At 55.3% G+C, this 22,420-nt stretch overlaps 1 protein-coding gene across 1 annotated transcript; it reads right to left on the bottom strand.

Moving 5' to 3' along the window:
* Window positions 1-5,310: 5,310 nt before the first annotated feature.
* Window positions 5,311-21,927, bottom strand: RP1L1 (RP1 like 1). The gene is made up of 3 exons (XM_036888792.2): window positions 20,535-21,927; window positions 16,363-16,504; window positions 5,311-15,615 (listed from the first exon to the last, which is right to left on the bottom strand). Exons 1-3 carry the CDS (start codon window positions 21,141-21,143, stop codon window positions 10,619-10,621), a joined length of 5,748 nt encoding a protein of 1,915 aa, XP_036744687.2. The 5' UTR covers window positions 21,144-21,927; the 3' UTR covers window positions 5,311-10,618.
* Between the last annotated feature and the right edge of the window lie 493 nt (window positions 21,928-22,420).

The raw sequence follows: 22,420 nt of genomic DNA, 5'->3' as shown, positions 1-22,420 counted from the left end.
TTGCTTAAAGTGACCCTGTTGCATTAATTCATTCAACCTCCTTGGCCTCTCAGAGAGGGAACAACAGGATCATTCTTACTTCAAGCTGGGAGCAAGGGGTCCACAGCAAGCTAAAGCCCCTCCATTTAGATGGAAGCAGGAACACGGGGTCCCAGGGACAGAGGGAACACCTCCCCCGCTCCTGTCCTCATGCCGCAGGAGAACTTGGGGGTAAATCCCGAAGGCCCCCCACCGCCATCCTTCCAGGCTGGGTGGGCTGTGGGGGAGGGACCTCAGAGCTGCACGGAACACCCAGAAAAGGGGAGATGAAGAGAAAAACAGCCTGGAGAATCGGCTCAGGGAGAGGCGTAATGGGAAGATTTCAGTGTGATGTATGGTGCTGGGGACATTATTAATGGTTTGCTGGTTTTTACCTTTAAAACCTTTGGGCAGATTATTTATTATGTCCTTGGCACGCCAATGATCTATGGAGGGGGCACTAATCTGCGAGCATGGCCCCCATGTCCCTGCCCCTCTGGCTTCTAATTAGGCTGGGCTGTGGCTGTCCCTGCCCGCGCTCTCCGCCCACCCCCCCGGCAGAGCAGGCAGCCCGAGCTCTGAGGACGCCGCTCCCGGGCTGTGGAGCCATGTGGGCCTGCCCGTCAGGCGACCCATGCCTCAGCCTCAGCCTCACTCTGCACTAACCTGCTGTGTGACCTTGGGCCAGGACAGGACCTCTCTGAGCTTTTCTCTCAAATGAGGTTGCTGGTCTGCAGAAGCCCCAGGGACACAGAGATGTAAATGGCAGAACCAAGATACAGCGGGGATACGGTCCACCTGGACCCAAAATCATGCTTCTGCGACCAAAGCTGGAAGACAGCAGTGTTTTTCCATCAGTTTACCAGCCCTAGAAGCCAAGCGCTGCTGGGTAAGATGGGAAGCCGCCGTCCACGTTCTGGTTCCTCTGTTGTGGCTGTCAATCACAGGGAGCACCTCACAAATTCTGGCTCCCCACGCATGGAGGGGATGGCCGGCCCCTCCAAGGACATGGGGTCATTCTGCTCATTAGGGACAGAGCCACCCCAGAAGCCACGTAGAGGGAAGAGGGCCATCTTGACTGTCAAAGTGCAGGTCTCAGGCGGAAGCCTCTAGAATGGAGAAGCCCATGGCCCTCAGGGTGGCCTGGACCCCTCCTCCCGGAGCCCAGGGGTCCTGATCGTCCTGACTTCTCTCCGCCTCATCTGGCTGCTCCCAGCCAACCAGCGCCCCACCTCCCTTAGGTTCTGTCACTCTGTCCTGGGTCTGTGCTTGGGGGCCGGTGGCTGGGGGGTCTTTGAGCCAGGCTGACCGTGAGCTGCCAGCTGGGCTGCTGAAGCCTGGTCACCCAAGGCACTGGAAGAGGCCTGTGCCTCTTGGCCAAAGCTCCCTGTTTCTTCGAAAGTGCCTGAGAAGGTTCCAGAATTGTCATTCCCACCATCCTCCATCTAACAAAACTCTTCCGGAATGGACGTTCCTTAGGCCACAGGCCTGGGGGTCGTCAGAAACCCCTTCTCAGCTAGGCAGTATTTCCTGGATCGTCAGCCCCTCCTTTGCCCTACAGCCACTGTCCACAGAAGCCGCTGCCCACCGCGCACACACCGCATGACTCCCTGCAGTTCTCCTACCTGCGGCTCCCCCTCCTACGGCCCCCTGCCCCGTCCTGGCTCATGGCAAGCTTACCCCCGGGCTCCAGTTCTCTCTGCCCAAGAGCACCCAGACCCCCACTGCCACCTGTCAAAATAACTCGTGCAGCCTGGCCTTTCTGCTGCTGGCGTCGTGGTTGAGGCCATTTCCACGGTACCTCCCAGCTTTTCCAGCCACCCTCTGGGTGTTCTGCTGTCATGACTGCTACCAGCGGGCACATGAAGCCACTTAAGTGGCTGGAGGGTAGCACCGTGACCAGTGACCCTGCTGCTCCAGGGAACATACAAATGACAAGAAAGTGAAGCAGCCTTATGCTGACACGGAGAAAGTGTGAGCAGTCTGGACAGAAGATCAAAGCAGCCACAACGTTCCCTGAAGCCAAAGCCTCATCCAGAGCAGGGCCCTGACTCTCTTCAGTTCTGTGGAGGCTGGGAGAGGGGAGGAGGCTGCAGGAGGGTCTGAAGCGAGCAGAGGTTGGTCCATGAGGATGAAGGAAAGAAGCCGTCTCCGTAACACAGAAGTGCAGGTGATGCACAGGTGCCGATGCGGAAGCTGCAGCAAGTTATCCAGAAGGTCTAGCTGAGATCGTTCACGAAGGTGGCTGCACTAAACAACAGATTTTCAATGTAGACGAAGCAGCCTTCTGTTGGAAGGAGAGGCCACCTAGGACTTTCATAGCTAGAGAGGAGAAGTCAATGTCTGGCTTCAGATGCCTGGTAGGAGCTAATGCAGCTGGTGACTTGAAGTTGAAGCCAGTGCTCATTAACCATTCTGAAAATCCCAGGGCTCTTAAGAATTATGCTGAATCTCCTCTGCCTGTGCTCAAAAATGGAGCAAAAAAAGCCTGGCTGACAGCACGTCTGTTCACAAAATGGGTTGCTGGATATTTTAAGCCCACTGTTGAGACTTCTGCTCAGAAAGAAAGATTCCTTTCAAAATATGGCCACTCACTGACAATGCGCCTGGTCACCCAAGAGCTCTGATGGAGACGCACAATGAGATGAATGTTGTTTCCATGCCTGCTGACACAGCACCCCTTCTGCAGCCCATGGATCAGGGGGTCATTTCAACTTTCAAGTCTTAGCAGTTAAGTCATACATTTTATAAGGCTTTGGCTGCCGTAGAGAGTGATTCCTCTGATGGATCTGTACAAAGTCAGTTGAAAACCTTCTGGAAGGGTGTCAGCATTCTAGATGCCATTCAGAACATTTGTGATTCAAGGGAAGAGGTCAAAAGATCAACATTAATAGGAGTTTGGAAGAAGCTGGTTCCAACCCTCCTGGATGACTTTGAGGGGTTCAAGCCTTCAGTGGAGGAAGTCACTGCAGATGTGGGAAACAGCATGAGAACTAAAATTAGAAGTGGAGCCTCAAGATGGGACTGAGTTGCTGCATCTCAGGATCAAACGTGAGCAGAGGAGGATTTGCTTGCTATGGACGGGCAAGGGAAGTGGTGTCTTGAGATGGACTCTCAAGCTGCTGAGAACAAACAACTTAGAATATTACATAACTTGGTTGATAAAGCAGTGCCAGGTTTTGAAAGGATGAACTCCAATTCTGAAAGAAGCTTTACTCTGGGTAAAATGCCATCAACCAGCATCATTCACTACAGAGAAATCGTAGTAAAAAGAAGAGTCAATGGATGCAGCAAACTTCATTGTTGTTTTATTTTTTAGAAATTGCCAGACACCCCAACCTTCTTCAACCACCCCCATGATCAGTTAGCAGCCATCAACATGGAGGCGAGAACCTCCACCAGCCAAAAGATCATGACTTGTCAAAGCTCAGATGGTGGTTAGCATTATTTAGCAGTAAAGTATTTTAAAATTAAGGTACGTACATTCTTTTTAGACATCATGCTGTTACACACTTAATGGAGTACAGTATAGTGTAAACACAAGTTTCATATGCTCTGGGAAACCGAAGAGTTCATGTCACTCACTTTATTGCTGTATTTGCTTTCCTGTGGTCTGGAACCAGACCCCCAATATCTCTGATATGTGCCTGTATCTCGCTTCATAGCAGGGGCAAAAACCATGGACCCAAGAGGCAATTGACTCAGTTTATCCTGAAGATGTTTTAGCTCCTCCCCTTAAATTCAGAACATTTTGTGGGTTGGATTCTGACCTGCCCTTTGGGAAGGTGCTTGGAAAGCTGAGGTCAAAAAAAGGAAGGGAGATAATTACTCCTTGATGGCAGAAGAAAAGGGCTATAAGGCATTCTCTTTGGCCCTGGGTCCCCAACATTTTCTGGAGCTCCTGTCATGCTGGGGCCTGTCTCCCTCAGTACAAGGAAAGGCTCCCCGTGCTGGGGCAGGACAGAGAGGATGTGGGTCTCAGCTTTTTCCAAGAAAATGAGTCATTGTCCAACTCTCACCTTTCCCAGCCTACCTTCCTTTGCCCCCAGCAGAGGCAGTGTCCCTGGGTTCGTCCTTTCCTGGAACTCCCATGGTTGACAAGGCTCTGAGAGGGCACCCAGTTCATCCTTTTGCCTTGAGGCAGGGCCCTCCCAAGCCAGCCTGGAATGTTAGGAAGTGACCTCATTCTTTCTGGAATACAGTGACAAGAAATCAGGAGAGGAATGTGTGTCCCCCACTCCCCCAGCCCTGTGCCTCTGGGAAACCACTGGGCTCCCAAACTTCAGTTCCCCCCGGGTAAAATGCAGCAGTAATAATGCCTGTGGCATTCAGGGTGGGGGGACCACTAATCCTTAGGAGGGACGCACACTGGCTGTTGCAGGACACTCACCATCATGGCGCCCGTGCCCCCAGCATCCATGATGCCTCCAGTCCTGACAAACCAAAGCATTCAATGCTTTTCCAAAGCTGCTCACAGTTGGAAAACTACAGGCTCACTGTTCCGTATCAGGGACAGGTGAGTGGGGGTGTCAGGGCTGCGGCCAGGAGGGTGGGCCCTGGAGTGGGGAGACAGGCTGGGACAAGGTAGGAGAGCCTGGAAGGCTCAGCCCGGCAGACCAAGGACAGGGTGCAACGTGGCCAAGGTGCGGCCCAGCAGAGCGCAGCCGCGCCCGCTGACCTCAGCGATGAGCTCCTGAAGCCCACCCAGAGGATGAGAGGTAAGAGGACGCGGAGTGTGGGGGTTGGGGCCCGGCTGCTTGCAAGAGGGAGCCTCGGTCTGGGAGAGTCAGGCTTGCGTTCAGATCGTGGCTTCAGCACCTACCAGCTGTGTGTCCTTGTGCGACTCACCTCTAACACGTTTTTTCACCCATAAAGTAGTGCTAAGACAACCTTGCAGGGCTGTGACAAGGAGGGAAGGTGACACTGTGTCCATTAAAACTTCTTCCCCATGGACTTTAGGAGTGCAGGTTTTCTTGGGGTGGGAGGTTGTGGGGGGAGGTGTGATCTGCACCTTCAAGACGAGCAAGACACACCATCAAAAGGTGCCCCAGACACAGCTGATTTCCCGGGGCAAGGATGGAGCCCAGTGGAGGGGCAGCGATCTAGTTACTGGAATGCGGACCAGAACTGGCCCAAATTAATCCTAGGACTGTTTCAGTGCCTCTGGCCAAAGGCCAGGGCTGTCCATTAGCCTGGAGGTTCAAGCGACCTCCGCTTTGGGGCCCCGCATATGTCACCGCTCTCTCTGTTCACCATCCAGGCTCAGGCTTGACCTCTCTGTTCCTTTGCTCCTGTTATCACCTCCCCCTGGACTGCTTTTCCCCTCATCTCCCCACACCAAAGCTTGTCCCCCAAGTGGCAAAGTGTCACTGCCGGTGTCTCCTGGACAGTCCAGCAGGAAGGGACCCTTGCCATTTCAAGGGTCCGTGATGTTATATGCACACCGTGCTCTCCGCTAACTGGATTGTGCCGGCTTCTGTCTTAGCGGAAGCTCCCTTGACCCCCAAATAAAAATGCTCCAAGTAGCTTTTCTTTGATAAGGCTGACTCTGCTAAATAAAAAGAACCAAATGAAGATGACAACTGATGAAGTTTAGGGTAGACTTGCTCGGTAAGCAGGCACGGTGTGACTCGCGTCATGTGTACCAGCCCTGAGCCATCTCCACAACTCCAGGGGGGAGGTCCTACTGTTTTCCTTGTTTTTCAGATGAAGGAAGGTAAATAAATGGCAGCTGATGGTGGAGGCAAGGTAGACCCTTGGCGTTGGTGGGCCATGGCGGGATGAATCTTGGATGGGTGGTGGTGGCGCGGTGGGAACTGGGCGAGATGGGTCTAGGGTGGGTGCTCGTGGTGCCATGGCTGTAGGGGGTGAAATGACTTAGGATGGTTGCTGATGTTCCCAGGTCCGAGCCTGTGGGGAGAGGAGCATGGTGAGGAGGCGACAGGAGTTCTGCCCTGAGTGTTTCTCTTGAAAAAGTGCAGTGGCTGGAAGCTCAGGCTGAGGCCTGGGGTGACACCCTGGGTTTGGGAGCCATCCGCGCAAAAGTAGGTGTAGAAACTGCAGGAGTGAGAGAGATGGCCCAGGGCGATGAGGGTAGAGAAGGTAAGTGGGCTGAGGACGGGCAGGTGTCCTGTCTTAGGGTCAAAGTGCAGGCCAAGGGAGAGGAGACAGTGCTGGGCTGAGGAGGCCTGTGGGGGAGGGCATGATACAGAGCCAGGGGGCATCGTCAGGGGTGTGGCCACCACCGTCCAGGGAGATGAGGACTGCAAGGCATCCCATTGTCTGGGAAATAGGCAGCCAGCAGGGATTTCAGGGCCCGGGGGCTGGGGGAAAGCGGGCTGAGATGGGGGGGACGATCCAGATGAAGGGAGAGGAGGGCAGCAGCCAGGGTTGCACTCCAGCTGCGGGGCTGGGATCCATCTGCCCGTCAGCGAGCTGGCTGCTCGGGGCCACGCTCACGTCCCCAGCCAGGCCTAAGAATTGAGGGCGCAGGAAGGCATAGGTAGGTGAGCCCACTTAGGAATGGAGGCGGGGGAGGGTTCTGGAAGTGTCCCCCGAGTGAGCATGTGAAAGCAGTAGGGGGTGCAGACCTGGCCCAGAGAAGGAGCACCAGGAGGCAGCCAGCCCTCCCGGGAAGCTGAGGCTCAGCTCAGATGCTGGGAAGAGGTGCCAGACAGAGAGTCACCGACCTTGGGTGTGTGACCCCAGGAAGCATGCCTAACTGGTTCTGATGGAAGCCTTGGACAAGCTGGGGTCACCCTGCCTGGGGGAGAGTGGTCAGTGAGAGGGTATCAGCTCAAGGGCCTTTACTGCCCAGGACAGGGCTGCCCCATGTGAACCCCACAGACAACCAGGGGCCTGGGCTGCCGGCTGTGCTCTGGGCACTGCGGGGTGTGGGGGCGCAAGCAGAGGGAGGGTCCTCTTTACCCACCTTAATTGCCTTTCAGGAGAAGGAGACAGAGAGAGAGGTTGACTCCGACTGACCCACACTGTCCCTTGGGGAGACTACATAACGGAAAGCAGGGAAGCTGTGTGTGTGTGTGTGTGTGTGTGCGCGTGTGTGTCTGGCAGGGCTGGTGAGAAGTGCTCAGCCTCCCCAAGGAAGTGCTCTGACGGCACAATGCAGGCATTTGGGTGTGTCTGTGTTGGTGGGGGGTGGGGGGCTCCCCACATGCTTGTTGGGATACACACACATCAGACCCCGAATCAGAATTCCCTGAGTGGAACTGTCCACCTTAAAGAAGCTCTCTAGGCAGCTTGCACATTAAGGTGAAGGAAGAAACGCTGGCCCATGATATGCTTGGAAACCTCTCAGGAAGCGTCCCCTTCTGGGCTGTACTTTATTGAGGGTTTCCAGGCTAATGACAGGTTACTTCTCCCTCGACATCTTAGCAGGACCCCTCTGGAGGTAGGCTGGGTCTCGGGGAGAGACTCCAATGCAGGCAGGTGGGGTGAAGAGGAAGGAGGGTAGGTGTGCGGGTTGGGGAGCCCCGGCTGCACCGGACGGAACAGATCTGAGGCTTGTTGCATTTCTCTGCAGGGCTTCACTCAGCTGTGGGGTGGGGAACACAAAGGGAAGCGTGAAAAAGGCCTGCGATCCCACGGGGGCCACTTACCCAGCTGTGTGCTTTAGGTAGTTCCCTTTTTCAAGATTGTGCTCAGCCTTCTCGCCTGAATAAAGGAAGCTGCCCTGCTCAGGGGCGGCCCACCTCCGTGAACACTGTATTCATCTGGGTGCTTGGCAACGTGGCCACTGAGAGATGGCCCTTTGGCTATGGAATTTCTGATCCCCAGCAGCTGCAGAAAGGGGTAGGGGAGAAGAGCTTGACTTCTCTTTGCCACTACCCCTTTCCCTCCCCCACTTACTTGGAGGAGAGACCCCAGTGGTTCAAAGTGTTTGCATGACCACTGATTCAAAAGTACTTCAGCAACGCTCTGAGTGACAAATGAATCACGTTTTGAATCAGGGATGGGCAGAGGCTACAGGAACACCGGCATTTTCAAGAGGTGCTACATTTCAGAGGCTTGAGCAATTCTGTGCAATATAGAGAAGAGGGGTGTGGGAGGAGACACAAAATCCCCACCTTAGCTGGTAGCCCTGAAATTCTTTTTCTCCTAGTCAGAAGAAAACAAAGTTTTCCATTAACAGCAATTTTTTTTTAATGTAAAGGACAGATATTTGGGGGCTTAAAGTGGTGAGTTTGTAACTAAAAGGAGAATCCCATGGATAGATAACTTTCATTTAACTTTTAGCTCTATAAAACCAGGTTATCTACAGCTCCCGATATCTGTATGTAAGTAGAACATTACTAAGGACATAATGCAATCAGTTGAGCAAAAAATCCCACCTCACTTACTTTCCTAAGTCTTATCTATTTTGCAGTAAATTCATTCAACAAAGTGTTGATCATCTTTAGTTAAGTTATTTACTTACAGGGCCTGAATTGAAATGAAAAAAATATATGATACAATGGAAAAAGACATGGACTTTAGAGTCTGAAATATCTGAGTTTAAATCCTGGCTTTGCCCCTGCTACCTGTGTGAGCTTGGACAGGTGTATGCAAATCTTCTCTGCTTTGGTTACTACGTTTGTGAAATGGGTAACAGACTCAACTTGCACTTCAGAGACATGGGGGAAGGTTAAATGGGGTTGCTTACGTCTAATATGGCTTTGAAAATGTAGCAGTTCTAAGTACAATAGTGATATTTTCCCAACATAAGTGTAAGGAAGTTTCAAATGTTATCTCAGCTACTTCTCAACAATACAGGAAGGAAAATACTACTTCACCCATTTCACAGACGTTGACAATGAGGTGTTGTCATTGAGACTCAAGCCCAGGTCCTCTGACTCCACATCCCATGCTCTTCCCATTGCATTCTCTACCAGAGACAGATCGTGCCATTTGAATGAAGTTCCAGGGTATTAGGTGCCAGGGATCGTTGTCCCTGTCATTTAGGGAGAGGGCAGATTATGAAACAAAGAGGATGACCACCTCTTAGGGGATAACTGGGGACCTCAAGTCACAGAACAGGTGTGTGGTGGATACTCCATGTCAACTGATAGTGACAATTCTGGAAAACCCTGCACATCAACGTATCTAAAGCAAGCTCACAATGCAATCTGCTCCTCTGACGGCTTCTGGGTAAGATACCAGTTCATATACATGCGTAAACATTTAATGTAAAAACTTTAAAGAATCACCTCCACAGAAATTGTCAAAACATGTCAACCTTCATTAAGAACCCCTAACACTCAAAAAGGAGAGAAGAGAAGATGCTCAGCATGAGAGCAAAGACCACACCCAACAGTCACTTCATTAAATTTTTTTCATTTTTTAAATTTATCCTTTATTATTAACATTTACACTTACATAACCAGTGAACAATACCTGTTCTTGGAGCATAGACTTCCATTTCAGTAACTCTGGATACACAAAATGGTCATGTATGAGCATAAATGCAGCGGGGTGGGGGTGGGGGGTGGAACACAGAGAAATCTGCTCCATCAAGAAGCTCGCTACCAGGCAAGGACCGGTGCGCGGCTTGCTGTGGAAGGATGTGGGACAGAGGTGCATGTAATTAGCACAGACTTTTAGGAAAGCAACTCGGCAGCAAAATATCCAAGATCCTTAAAAAATTTGCTATCTTTGACCCAGTAATTCCATGCCTGGGGATCTGTCCTAAGGAAATCATCTACAGTACAGGGGAAATTTTTTTTAGGAACAAAATAACAGAAACCAACCTAAATGGTCAACAATAGGGAAATGGTGAAGAAAAGTATTTTGTATTCTCATAATGTATTATTCAGGCATTAAAAATAGGTTTATGAAGACCTTGAGATATAGGAGAAAATTTTATATTGTTGAGTTAACAAAAGAAGTACAAAAGGATGCCTTCAACTATCAAATGGTTAGAAAAATGATTCAAAGGAAATGTGTAAAACTGCTAACACAAGTTCTGAGTGAAGGAATTGTGGATGACTATTATCTCCTTATTCCTGCTTTTTTTGCATTTTCTAATTTTTCCCATTACAAAACATATATGTGAATTGAGGAAATACACTTGGACTTTGGGGTTGAAAACAAACTTTGTCCAGTGACCCTGAACTTATCTGCTTCTCTCAAGAATTCATATCTGCAGAGTCACCAAATATATTCAAGACTTAGAAAAAGCACCTCAAAGTCGAAGGAGGTGAGTCCCCAGAGAGGCCAAGGAGAAAAATAACTGGAGATCAATAAGAAAAAGAACAAGAGAAATACTTGCTGGGAAAAATAAACACAAACACAAACTCTCAGGGGACATTTCCACTAAATTCCATCCTCTTGAGCTCAGCAGGCAGTGGAGTGCCTGGCTGACCTCTGATAACAGGGCAGGTCTGAGATAACCTCCTTCACACAGTGGGTGGGACGGGCCAAGGGCCCTTGAAGCTCCAGAATTTAGAACCCAGGGACAGCATGGTGTGGCTGTGTCCTCGGCCAGTCCTTGACCTTTCTCCGTGCTCTTTATACATCTCCAGTGGACTTAGACATGCTCAGATTTGTAGACAAAATATTAATGCAAACAGAGCTCCAGGCTCATGACTGTCTCACAGCTGGGTCTCTAGAAATCTAAGTCGTCTTGGCCAAAGGCACCTGCCCTGTCTGTGACAGGGTTTTTAAACCCCATTTCTGTGAAAGTGAGACTTCTCACTACCTTCTTGGCTTCTGCAGCAGAGCCCTGGGCTGCCCCCTGCTCTGGAGTCCTTGGGCCCCAGGGGGTCCCTTCTTGCTCAGAAGTGGGGCTTTCTGGGTACATGCCAGTGACTCTCCTCTCTGCACCAGGGGCTCCCTCCGACTCCCCTTCGGTGCTCCTCCTGTCTCCGGAGCCTTTCTGAGACAGCTGAGAGACGTTGCCCAGAGAGGATGGGCTGGAGGAGGAGAGGCCGGTTCTCAGGCCTGCCCTTTCACAGGGGGGGTCTCCACAGAGGGTTGGGGGCCGCCAGGGCCACTCCTCTTGGTCTGGGCTGCTGCTTCCTGAAGCCTCACCCCACTGGCTCTGCCCCTGGCCCACCTGTGCGCCATCTCCTTCCTCACCTTGACTTCCTCTCCCTGGGCCTGGCTGTCCCCCGCCTCCAGCTTCCTGGGCCTCGATGGCTTCAGGACCAGCGTTCTGTCCTCCTGGACTTGGGTCACCTCCTCCTGAGGCCCCGCCCTCCTCCTTCCTGCCCTCGCCATCCACCGGCCCCACGTCTCTGCCCATGTGGGGGTCTGCTTTCTCTGGGCTCTCCGGAGCATCTGCATCCTCACCTTCCTCGCGGCCCAGACTCTGGCTGCCCTCACCCTCAACGCCACCCTCTGTCCCGGGGTCCCCACCCAGCCCCAGCTCCAGGCCTCCGTGGGCTCCCTGCACAGTTCCTGGACACAAGGGATCCCCTGGAAGCAACCCCACCCCTCTCTTCTCAGAGGCCGCCTCCACCGGTTCCCCACTGGCCCAACCTCCTTTCTTCTTCTGCAGAATTTGCCGCAGGTCAAAGGCCTTTTTGATGGGCACACTGGCCCCCGCTGTGCCCTGCAGGGCCGTGGGGATCACCGTCTTCCTCACGCAGGCCTCGCAGGGACAGAAGTCCTCCCCCTCGGCCTCCGCACCTCGCTGCCTCCCCCGGGCTCCGCTGAGGTTTGGCACGTCCTCCAGGGAGAAGGGGAGGGGCCCCCGGCCTTGGGCCTGCTTGGGGAGGGCCGAGAGGTTGTGCAGGTCCTGCAGGCGACGCCGGCGCTGCTCTGCGGGCAGGGATGCCCCCCACCGGAGGGCTTCCCCGGGCGGCCCCGGCGCGCTCCCTGTGGCCCAGCTCTGGACCTTCCTGAGCTCACTCTCGGAGCTGCCCTGCAGCCGCCGGCCCATGTCCTGCCGCAGCTCGGCCACCATCTGGTCCAGCAGGTCGTTGCTCCGCAGGCTCCAGCGGGCTCGGAGCTCGGCCGTGGCACCAGCAAGCTGAGCCAGGAAGGCCTCCTCCATCTTCTTCAGCAACGTGGACACCCAGGGAGGATCCGGAGACTCTCCGCGGGCCACAGGACAGCTCGGCTCCCCAGGCTCCTGGGCGAACACGGCCTGGCTTTGCTCCTGGCCCGTCTCAGCTGCTCCGGGCATCTTTTCCAAATCGGTCTCAACTTTGGGGCCACTCTGACTCCCACTGGTGTTTGGGTCCTTCTCGCCAATGCTCCCGGAGGGCTCTGCCAGGTTCTCTGTCCCCCCTGGGGGCATCAGCATGGCCGAGGCAGGGTCCCTTCCTGCTCTCTCCTCCTGCAAGCTCATACCTTCCTGCGCATCCTTCCGGTCCTGAGAGCCGGCCCCTGACAGTTCTCGTCCCGGGACCCTTCCCTCTTCTGGAAGTCCTCCGACACCCGTTCCATGCACTTCTGCTTCCCCTCTTTCTTTTTTCATTTCCTCCAGTTGCACCCACATTCCTTGCATCACGTTTTCGACCTCTTGGTGCAGGTTTCTGCTCTGCACCTGCTGCCCACCACTCCCTCCCGCCGTGTCCTTCCTGGCGGCACAGCCCCCTGCGTGGGCATTTGAGGAGCCCGTGGAACCCCTTGGCTCTCGGTTTCCCAGGTCCTCTGGGTTCTTGGAGGTTCTGGAGTCGGGCCTCTGGTATGGAATTTTCAAGGGCAACTCCATCTGCTCAGGGACCAGGGCACAGTCCACGACGCAGGGTCCAGTGCCCTCCCCTGAGCCTCCAGAGCCACTGCCCACATCCACGCCAGAGGAGGATGTTGGTGTGAGGTCCTCAGTAATGGCGAGTGACCCAAGGCCTGGCACAGCCTGGCACCAGCTGAGGAGGCCTGAGTCCGGCTCACCATGCCCGAAGCCACACCCTGGCCACAGGGCCTGGAGGGTGCTCAGGAGCTCCTGGTACCGAGGAGAGTCTGCGAACCTGACCTTACTGGTGGGAGACCCAAGGTCGTCATCAAAGAAGTGGAGCCCAGCGAGACAGGTGATGAGGACCCCGGCCGAGTGGCTGAGCCTCCTGCCCGCTGCACCGGACACCTCGGGCAGGCTGCTGGGCCGGCCCTGCCTGCAGCCCACCAGTGCCTTCACGATCTGTGTGGAGGCGGAAACCCTGCGGGGAAGCTCACACCGGCCCACAGCGCCACTCACGGCTATTCCTCTGCCTGCTGCAGCCTCCGCGGGGGCTTCGGAAACTCCGCCGCCAGGAAGGCCTGCCCCTGGCTTGGGACCAGCACTGCCAGGCTCCGTGAGGGCCCCTTCCAGGGCTGCTGTCCCACTGGTGGCCCCTCCGAGGGGCAGCTGTCCGGCCCGAGTTGGCTCCCCGGCGCCTTCCTGGGAACGTATGTCAGCAGGGCTCCCCTGGGGCCCTTGCAGGTTGTCCCCGGCCCCGTCTGTGCCCTCTGGCACCATCTCACGTTCCTCGGGCGTGGGCTCCTCTGGGACGTGGCTCAGCCACTCACGGACCACAGCCGCTGGTGAGGCCCGGGGCAGCGCACCCAGCAGCAGGCTGCCCTCCGCCCCCTGCTCCCCCAGCCTCTTCCCTCTGCCGGCAGCCTTCCCCTGGGGCATGCTCCCGGGCCTGGGGCCACAGCTGGGGCTGCCGCTTCTCGGGACTCTGCCTGTTGCTGCTGCAGCCCCTGGCTGAGAGCCCGGAGGCCGAGGGCGCCATGCGTGGAGCTTTTCCTTGCCTGGCTCGCTCCCGCCCGGCCCCCACTCAGCACTGTGGCTGCTGCCGCAGGAAGGGCGCCTCTTGGCCAAGGGCCACGTCCCCGGGGGAGTAGGACAGTGCCTGCTGCACACCATGCAGGTCTCTGAGAAGGGCCCCTGGCAGCCCTGTGGCCCAGACGCCTGGAGACCCGGCGTTTTACCCCCTGGGGTCCCTCGGAGGGGGTCGGTGCTGAGCTGGGAGCAGCAGCTCTCTCGGTGGGCTCCCGGCTGCCCTCCCTCTGGCCGCCCCACTCGGGGAACCCATGGCCAGGAAGGCGCGGGGATACGGCCTCCTGCCCTCTCACGCAGGCTGTCCTCTCGGGGGCTGAGAGGGTCTGACGTGCTGCAAGCAGTGGGAGCCGGTGAGCACGTCCCGCACTCGGGGTCTCCTTCTGTCTCGGCAGAGCGAGGGGATGGAGGGTAGCAGCTGGAGGCACGGTCAGAACTGCTCACAAAGGTAGCCGAGGCCCTGCTGAGCCCTCTGGTGTCCTGGGAATGCAGAGGAGCAGAGGAGGGCGGCCCTGGGTCCCTGGAGGCTGGGTTCCCAGCAGCAGCTGAGCCTTCAGGAGGGCCATCTGGGCAGGCCCTGTCTCCCCGGGGAGGCCCCAGCCCTGGCGGGGACACAGGCGGGTCAAGGTGGGTGGTGGGTGGCTGCCTGGGGCAGCCGCGTTGAGCCCCGCTGCTGAGGCCCGAGGACTGGCCCCTCGTCCTGCCCTCCTGATTGCCTCCCCCGCCCAGGTCTGAGGGTGGGGAACCTCCTGCAGTGTCCCCAGAGCCAGAACGGCCCCGGCCCGGGGGCAGCCTCTTCCCAGACCCACCCCCAGCCTGGGGGTGCCCAGGGCCCTGTCCTCTGCCCTCGGCCTGTGGGTCCCCGATCCTCAGAGATGGAGGGCTTGCGATGGGGGCCCCGGGGCCCACCCCCTGGGTGGCCTTCTTCCGGGAAGGCGCGGCCCTTCTCTTGCTCAGGGGTCCCTGGCGCCAGTCGCAGCTACTGCTGGACTCCTGGTGAGACCAGGCGCTCGCTGAGGAGGCAGAGGGAGCAGCTGCCGCCCCTCGGGGCCTGTGGGGCTCCCTGCCGCCCTGCGCGGGGCCCTCCGGGCCCTCAGCAGCCCAGGGCCTGCCCCCTGCCTCCTGCCCCGCCCCGCTCTGGGAGGCCGCCCTGGAGGCGGGATGAGGGCCGCAGCCGCCCCGTGGGGACCGGGAGCAGCAGGAGGAGCTTGGCTCCGAGGCTCCAGGGCATCTGTCCCGGGGGGCAGGCCTGGCGCTCTCCTTGCTGCCTCTCCTCTTGCCTGCAGCACCGTGGCCCCAGGGCCTCCTGCAGAGGGAGTGCTGGCTCTGCCCGGACCTCCTCCAACGGGCCTTCCCCTTCCCCTGGGCCGTGTACAGGGGGTTCGTCCAGATCTCGTACCTGCAGCCTGGCTGCCACTGGCCACGGGGAAGGGCTTGCTTGCAGCCCTCCTCGCAGGGCCCCGGTCCCCCTGCCCCAGGCCCTGAGGAGCCCCCAGGGTGGCCCCTTAATGCAGAGTGGAGGAGATCCACCTCCCCCTGGACAGGGCCATGCTGACCGGCCGCCGTGAGCACACGGGCCGCCCCAGCCCCCCTGGACCACAGGCGCGTGTCCTCGCCGAGGAGGTGGAAGCGGACTTTCATTTCCACAGACAGGCTGCCGTCCTCGTTCACGTGGACCTTCTTCTCAAGGTCATCATCTGCCACCAACGGGCTGAGCTGGGCAGGCAGGTCCTGAGGGTGTCTGTCAGGAGCAGGGCCCATCCAGGGCCCATCCAGGGACACCGGAGCATCGCTGAAACCAGACCTCTCCGACAGCAGGGAGAGCGTCCGCGGCCTGCTGCCCGCCCTGGACCTCGAGTGGATCACGCTCTGCTTGGCCTTTGGCCCCCAGCTCCCTGGCACACAGTGAGGAGTAAGAGAAAAGGGGAAAGGCCGTGAGCTAGTTGGGGGGCTTCAGGGCAGGAGGGCAAAGGCTGGTCATGAGCCTTTCATCACCGACACCTTGGCTGCCTCCAAGAACACACAGTAAGGGCAGAAACCATCCTAGAATAAACAGCCAGTCTGCAGTTTGTGAACCAGCAAAGCCTCGTGAGATGAACTCGAGGTCTGAATTCAGTCTCAACCCTGCTACTTCCTACCTCTGTAGCTTCTGGAAGAACCTCTGTTCTAGCTGTAAAATGTGAATAACGGTGTGTTTTGGTAGGCTTGTTTTGACGATACAAAGTGATGCATATAAAACTTCCTGCAGAGCTGCTAGCGCAGAGCAGCTAGCTAACTCCCAGCCCTGCTCACGCCCACCCCCAGCACAGGGGCCGAGTCAGTAAGCTGCTGCTACACAGGTGACAGTAAACTGTAGAGTGCTTTGCAGTTATTGGTGGTGATTTCTCATCACAACATTCATCAAGCTGTGGGGTTGATAAAGGATTGCACAAGAGGACCTGTACCCACAAGAGTGGGTGCTGGTGGTCAAGCCTGCACCCCAGCCATGAAAAAGAGAAGGGACTGAGAAACAAAACAACTGGGATGCTCAAGATGTGGGGCAAATGTCAAGCTTCCTAAATTATCTAGAAAGGATATCTGCCCAGCCCTACAGAGCCACTATCTAGAGCATATAAGGTTGGGGTACTTCAAAACCAGCTCACCATTTTTGTTCCTTAAAGTCTGCCCAGATAAAATTTTCATGCTATGTCTTCTGGCATCTTCCACTGTCAGAGGTCGGAAGGGCTCGTGACCAGCACACACTAGCACTGAGGGGCTGCACAGCAGACGCTTCAGAGAGTCCACCTGGGGAGGCAGGGCACTAAGTCAGGAGGGCTGCCAAGGAATGACTCACTCACTCCAGCCCCTGCCTGGGGTCTGCACGTCTCACCCCAGATTTCTGATCCCAGGGAAGGAGGGATCCCATCCACTTGCTGGGACACCTCCATGACCAGCTGGAGGCTGAGGTCCTACCACCATGGCGTTCCTCTCTGCCCACCCCCTTTCCTCCACCTGGCATGAGGCCTGGGTTCAGAGGTCATTCTGAGTGCCTTGAGCGGAAAAGGCTGCAAGAAGCATTTGGCCTGCTTCCCTGCCCGCACTTGCACCCTCCAGAATATGTATTTTTTGAAGCAAGCAGAGCAGAAAGTCCTCCAGCTTCCAGATGGAGACCTGATCACTATGTGAGCATTTCCCCAGGCGGAGTCCCCCCTTGGTTCTGATCTGTGTTTCCCAGTATGATTTGAACCCATCACCTCTGCGTCTGTCCTAGTGGAGCAGAGAAGGGCAAAGCTGTTCTCCCCACAGACGGTTCTTCCCTCCTGGACTCCAGCAGTGGTCTCTAGGCTGCTGCCCAGATGCTTGTGACACCTGGTCCCCCCCACCCCCCCCACCAGCAGGACATGCTGGGCCAGGAGCTGAGCAGCAACGTCAGGGCTGGGGTGCACCCCAGAAACAGGTCCCTGCCTTTAGAAAAGTCTCGCCTGGCCCCGAGGCCCCTGTACACCTGAGGGTCTGCACTGTTTATAGCATTCTGTTGTAATTAGCAGTGTTGGGGGGTTTCCTTCCATCTTTAAAGTGCTGAGTCTGTTATTTTTCATTTTCTCTAAGTAGAAGGGTATGTTCATACATGGCGATGAGAAAAAGAGAACGAGTCTTGCTTCTTCTCCCCACAAAATGACCTTAAGCTTGCTGTGCACCAAATCTTTCAACCCAGCTAATTGGCAATTTGTTTCAAACGACTTCGTACCTTTCTTTTTTGGATTAAGTCTTTAGCACATCCCCCAAATACAAATGTGACCTAAGCCTGTCAATTAATAGATGTAGCTACGCTTCTAGGAAATCAGACTTTTCCAAGACAGGAAAAGAATGAGGAGCTAAATGATGCTCCAATTTTAGAAACAGGCAGAGTCTAGGGTCCATGGAAAAAAAGAGCATTATTGAGTGTCCATCCATTTGAGGACCTACAAACTGATCATCCTGTTCTGGGAAGCAATGAGGTCACCTTGTTTACAGAAACTCTAATAGCTCTACAGTAAGTCTAGAGGAGCATACACAACTTTTCCCCCTACTTAACTTGTTTTGTGCCTGTTTCTCTCCCTCTCACCACACCCACTAAACTGCTAGTTGAAGGGAGGGATCTAGTCTTATCTGCCTGTAGTGCATGATAGCACATAGTAAGTGCACCGTAATCTAGAAGCGTTCTTGCATCATGACTATGCCGTCATGAATGTCGGCTCCAACATTTGGCAGCCGTGCAATGGTGAGCAAATCCCTGAACCTCTGTGCCTCGATTTTCTTATCTATACCAAGGGGAAAATAACATTACCTGCCTGGTGGTTTTGTGTGGCTGCTGCGCCCTAGATTGGCTAACCTCTCCTCCGCTCTCTTTCTGGTGTGCTTTCCGGCACTGCAGGACTTACAAAGCACTGAACACAGCTCCTGGACTCCGTGGCAGCTAGAGTTCTAATCATGAAATTGTTTCCACAAAGTTCCCCCTTGCACACAACCTGGAAAAGGACAGAGAAGCATATCCCTTTTGCTTTTGACTGTTGCTGCAAGCAAAAAAGGCCAGAGGTTTCAAGGGGCACAGGGAGCTGAGATGGCAAAAGCCACACTCATTGTTCAAGTACCTAGTCACCACCTTCCTGGTCATCAACAGACGGTGGTGCATCCTCAGCCTCACCTGGATTGCAGCCTTAGTGGGGTGATCATGAGCCAATCATTCCAGTGATGGCCCCCCAACAACCCACTTTCTTGATTGTGTTGAATTTGTTTCTATCCAGAGAGGTCAATTCTGTGATGTTCTGGGAATCATGTCTAGGAACGCAGCCTGCGCTACACTAGCCTTTCAATGAATCTGCAACATGAAATGCTCTGTGTGATCCCTTCATGCCTAAGAGGGCTGGAGTGGTTCCTGTTTCCCGTACTGAATCATGTCCAACACAGGGTGTGGTAACAGGTGACTTCAGCCCAAGGCCCTCAAGGATGGGAGCCTGGAACTAGTTATCTGACCTGGTTGGGTTCAAAGGCAGTGATAACCTGCTTACAAGGGGACACTGGTAGCCCAGGGCACAGAGTGATAAAGTGGGCTCTTGAGTGACCCCTCTGATAGTAGAATTCTGGGTTTACTGAGAGCAGGACTTTGATCATCAGCGGTTGTCAGGACAGACTCATAATGAGAATGAGAACCGCCAGGCGACGGAGCGGGCTGGCGGCTCTGACTTAAATAAACTGGCTCAAGATTTAAACTCAGTTGAGGCCAGAGGACCTAGAAGCTTCTACTGCTATCACTGTAAAAAAACAGAACAAACAAAAAACACCTCTTTTCTCTTTTAGCCAAAACTCCAATGCAGAAACCGATTCTGTTTGTTGCTGAAATGCAGCTGCCCTGGTTACTATATGATCAACAAGCCACAAAGCCAGTGTCGTCAGGCAGAACCCTGTCATCCAACTGAAGGCCTAAGTAAGTGGCAGAGGCGCCACCTGCGCCTGCTGACCCGCCCCCCTCTCCTCACGCTGTGCGGGGAGCTCCTTTTGACCAGCTGACTGAAGAGTAACGCATTCCGTCCTGCGTCTCAAACGGTTTCGCAGGGCACATTGACACAAGCCAAAATTTGAGCGCAGCAGCATTACAGGCCCACTTAGGGGCTGTACAAAGCACTGGGGAGGGAACGTCCAGCAGGCAATGATATTTGATTATTTTTCATCGAAGGAGCAACGGCAGGAGGTTCTGTAGCAATCGATGGGCAGTGGCTGGTGGCTAATCTGACCATCAAGGACCTGGAAGGGCCGAAACTGGAGGACTGGCAACAAGGAAGGCTGGAGAAGAATCCGTGAGTGGATCTCCTAGAACGGGCACAGAGGGGGCACACAGGTGTGTCCCAGGTGAATGCTCGCCAGGAGGAGGTAATCCCGTGGACACGTGGCCTGCTCAGGGAATGTCAGTCACCCTCTCCACCATCCCAAGGCGTTCTCAACTGGCGCATGAACGAAGTGGAAAAGCGAGCATAAACTGGCAACATACCACCTTCTTCATGTGGATCTGGTCACCTCCTCTGCGGAGGCCTAGAGTGCCAGGGGCAGGCACTGATGCTAAGCTTGCCCCAGGACACTCATGATTCGCATCATAACTTGAGGAACTCAGCCAGCTACCCCTTGGGAAGCTAACAGTGAGTCCCCCACCATGGAGAGAGTCAGCAATTTGTATTCACCGCTCTAGACACTTATCCTGTGTAACTGTTTCTCCCTTACCCACATCCTTCCTCCTGTCTCACTGCCCATGGACTTACTGAATGCCTTACTATTGCCAAGCCCCCAGATTACTTCTCTCCAAAGAACTGATTTTACAGCAAAAGAAGTGAGACAATGTCCTAGTAGCCATAGAATTCACTGTGAAACACCCCAAAGCCACCATAATCCATAGAGCAGTGGACCTGCTATGGAAGACCAGTTTGGGTACCAGACAGAAGGCATCACTGTATGCTCCCAACTGCCCTGTATTAAATGCTTTCTGCTGATGGTACTTCAAGTCCATTCTGTTTCCTGCCCTGAACGCTCACAGTAGTAGGGGAGATTGGATACTAGGAGTATGGAATGAGAATATACCAGTGTGCAAGGCCTAGAGTCTGGCACAAAGTGCTCCCTAAATTGTAGCTAAAAATATGAATAACAATTGGCGGTTTTAATTAACTGAATGTGTCCACTCTATTCACCTTTCACCAGTAGTGGGGTTATCAGTGCCTCTTTTTGGGGAATGACCTCCCCAGTCTGCCCGAGTATTTTGATTGGAGGTCCAGAGAACTTTCTGAGGAGCAATGGTACCCCAGCACCCTACCTTTTCCCCACTGGCCGTGTACACCTGCTTCACAGGGAAGTGCAGAAGATCCGAGGCTTTGCTGAGAAAGGCCGTCAGGTTCCTCGTATTTCTATGACTGAGAACCACTGTCTGCTGGAACCGAGGGTCCCCATTCTTAACCAGCGTCATCCTCCTTGGGGCTTTAGGACCCTTGCAGGAAGAGGATGTCCCTGGCGCCTCACCCTGGTCGGGCACATCCCTCAACTGCAGAGCAGAGGGGCTTCGTCCCTGGGGCTGGCCTGGCCCACTGGGGGTCTTGGGGGACTTCTTATCAGAGCAGAGGTAGAAGCCACCATCTTCCAGCTGCTCCAGGGCACTGAGGCCATGCAGGCCCCGGGGCGTGGTGACGGAGCGCACCCCAAAGGAGAGAGGCACGCGCTGGGAGAGCTCGTCCATCAGAGCACCGAAGCTCCTGAAGGCGCGTTGGTGAACAGCCAGACGAACTCCAGCAAACCGGGGGTCCCCTCGTTTGAGGAAGGTAATCTTCTTGGCTGGCGTGACGCGGGTGACAGAGGCGGTCCGGGCCACAAAAGGCAGGAGGCACTCGCGGTGGCTTGGGGCCTGGGCATCCCTCAGGGAGCTATTCATGGCGCGGGGGCCCAGGCAGCTGAAATGGGTCGAAGAGGAGAGTCAGAGAGCAGCCTGTGGGGTGTGCATTTCCTCTCTCCCCTTCCTTATAGAGGTGCTTCCTGCCCACCCCAAATTCGCTCCGCTCAGCTATGCAGAGGTTGGTTAATCCATTTTGATGGATTAGAAGGAAGGCCAAAGATTAGGCAAAGCCCTCGGCCCACTCCCACCATGACTTACTACCTGTGTCACCCAGGACGTGGATGATGTCATCTGTGGGTTGGGGAGCCCTCTGTAAAATGCGGCCGTTTCCCCCTGCGTAGTGGTTATAGTGATAAAACGAGTTTATGCATATAGAGCGCCTGGCACACAGTGGGCAGCAGCACGTCTCCATCCTTTCCTTCCTCTTGGTGGTCCTCTTACCCTCTGCTTGAGGTCACACCTCGAGCTCCTTTGACTGCGTTAGAGTTTGTCCCCTCTGAGAGCTGGGTGAGGAAGAGAGGACCAGGTAATGCAGCCGGGGGGATGAGGGACAAGCAGCCAGGAGACCTGGGTACCTTGCCCACCCTCACTATAAAGTCTCCAGTGTGAGCCTTGGGGATCCCCAGCTCTCTGGACTCACATCCTCCGGCTGCCAGGTGAGGGGACCGGAGCAGAATCCCTCGGTCCCAATCCCCTCAAGGATGGAAGTGCAAACAAGGAGACCTGTAACTCAGAGAGGAAGCCGCCACCTCCTGTCGTGTGTTTTCATCATAATGTGGTGAAGTTGGCTTTCATATAAAAAGAATGCTCTGCCCCGCATCCCCCAGCATCTCTGGAAGATGCGTGATGAGCCCTGTGGGGGCGTACCCCAGCCCACCGCCGTCAGCTCGGGACAGTCAGCGGCTCAGGCCAGCCGTGGTGCAGTGAAGGCCACTCGTCCAACTGTGCGGTCCTACGCGCACCGTGGCAGAGCCCCTTTGTCTCCCTGGGACTCTTGGGAGAGCCTCCCACAGGCCCTTCCTGACCAGGTCACTGCGCTGGGTTCTGTGCACCTGCCCACCGAGTGGCCCTGAAACCCAGTTTTCACCCTGACCAAGCCCTCCGAGTGGTCCTGAGGCCGCAGAGAGCCCAGGTCCCACATCCCACAATTCAAGGGCCTCTCCAGCTTGCTCCAGCTCCTTTCCTGCAGGCGCTCTGCACGCCGACCCAGCTGCCCGATTCGGAGGCTCCCCCAGCGTCCTCTTGTCCACTGCCTTGGCTTCCCTCCTTTGTGGAGTCTGCCCCACGCCCCCATTTTCAGCAGGACTCCCCCAGCA

This window comes from Manis pentadactyla, chromosome 1 (assembly GCF_030020395.1).
Source record: "Manis pentadactyla isolate mManPen7 chromosome 1, mManPen7.hap1, whole genome shotgun sequence".
Classification (NCBI taxonomy): domain Eukaryota; kingdom Metazoa; phylum Chordata; class Mammalia; order Pholidota; family Manidae; genus Manis; species Manis pentadactyla.
This window is presented reverse-complemented; position numbering and strand designations above follow the sequence as displayed.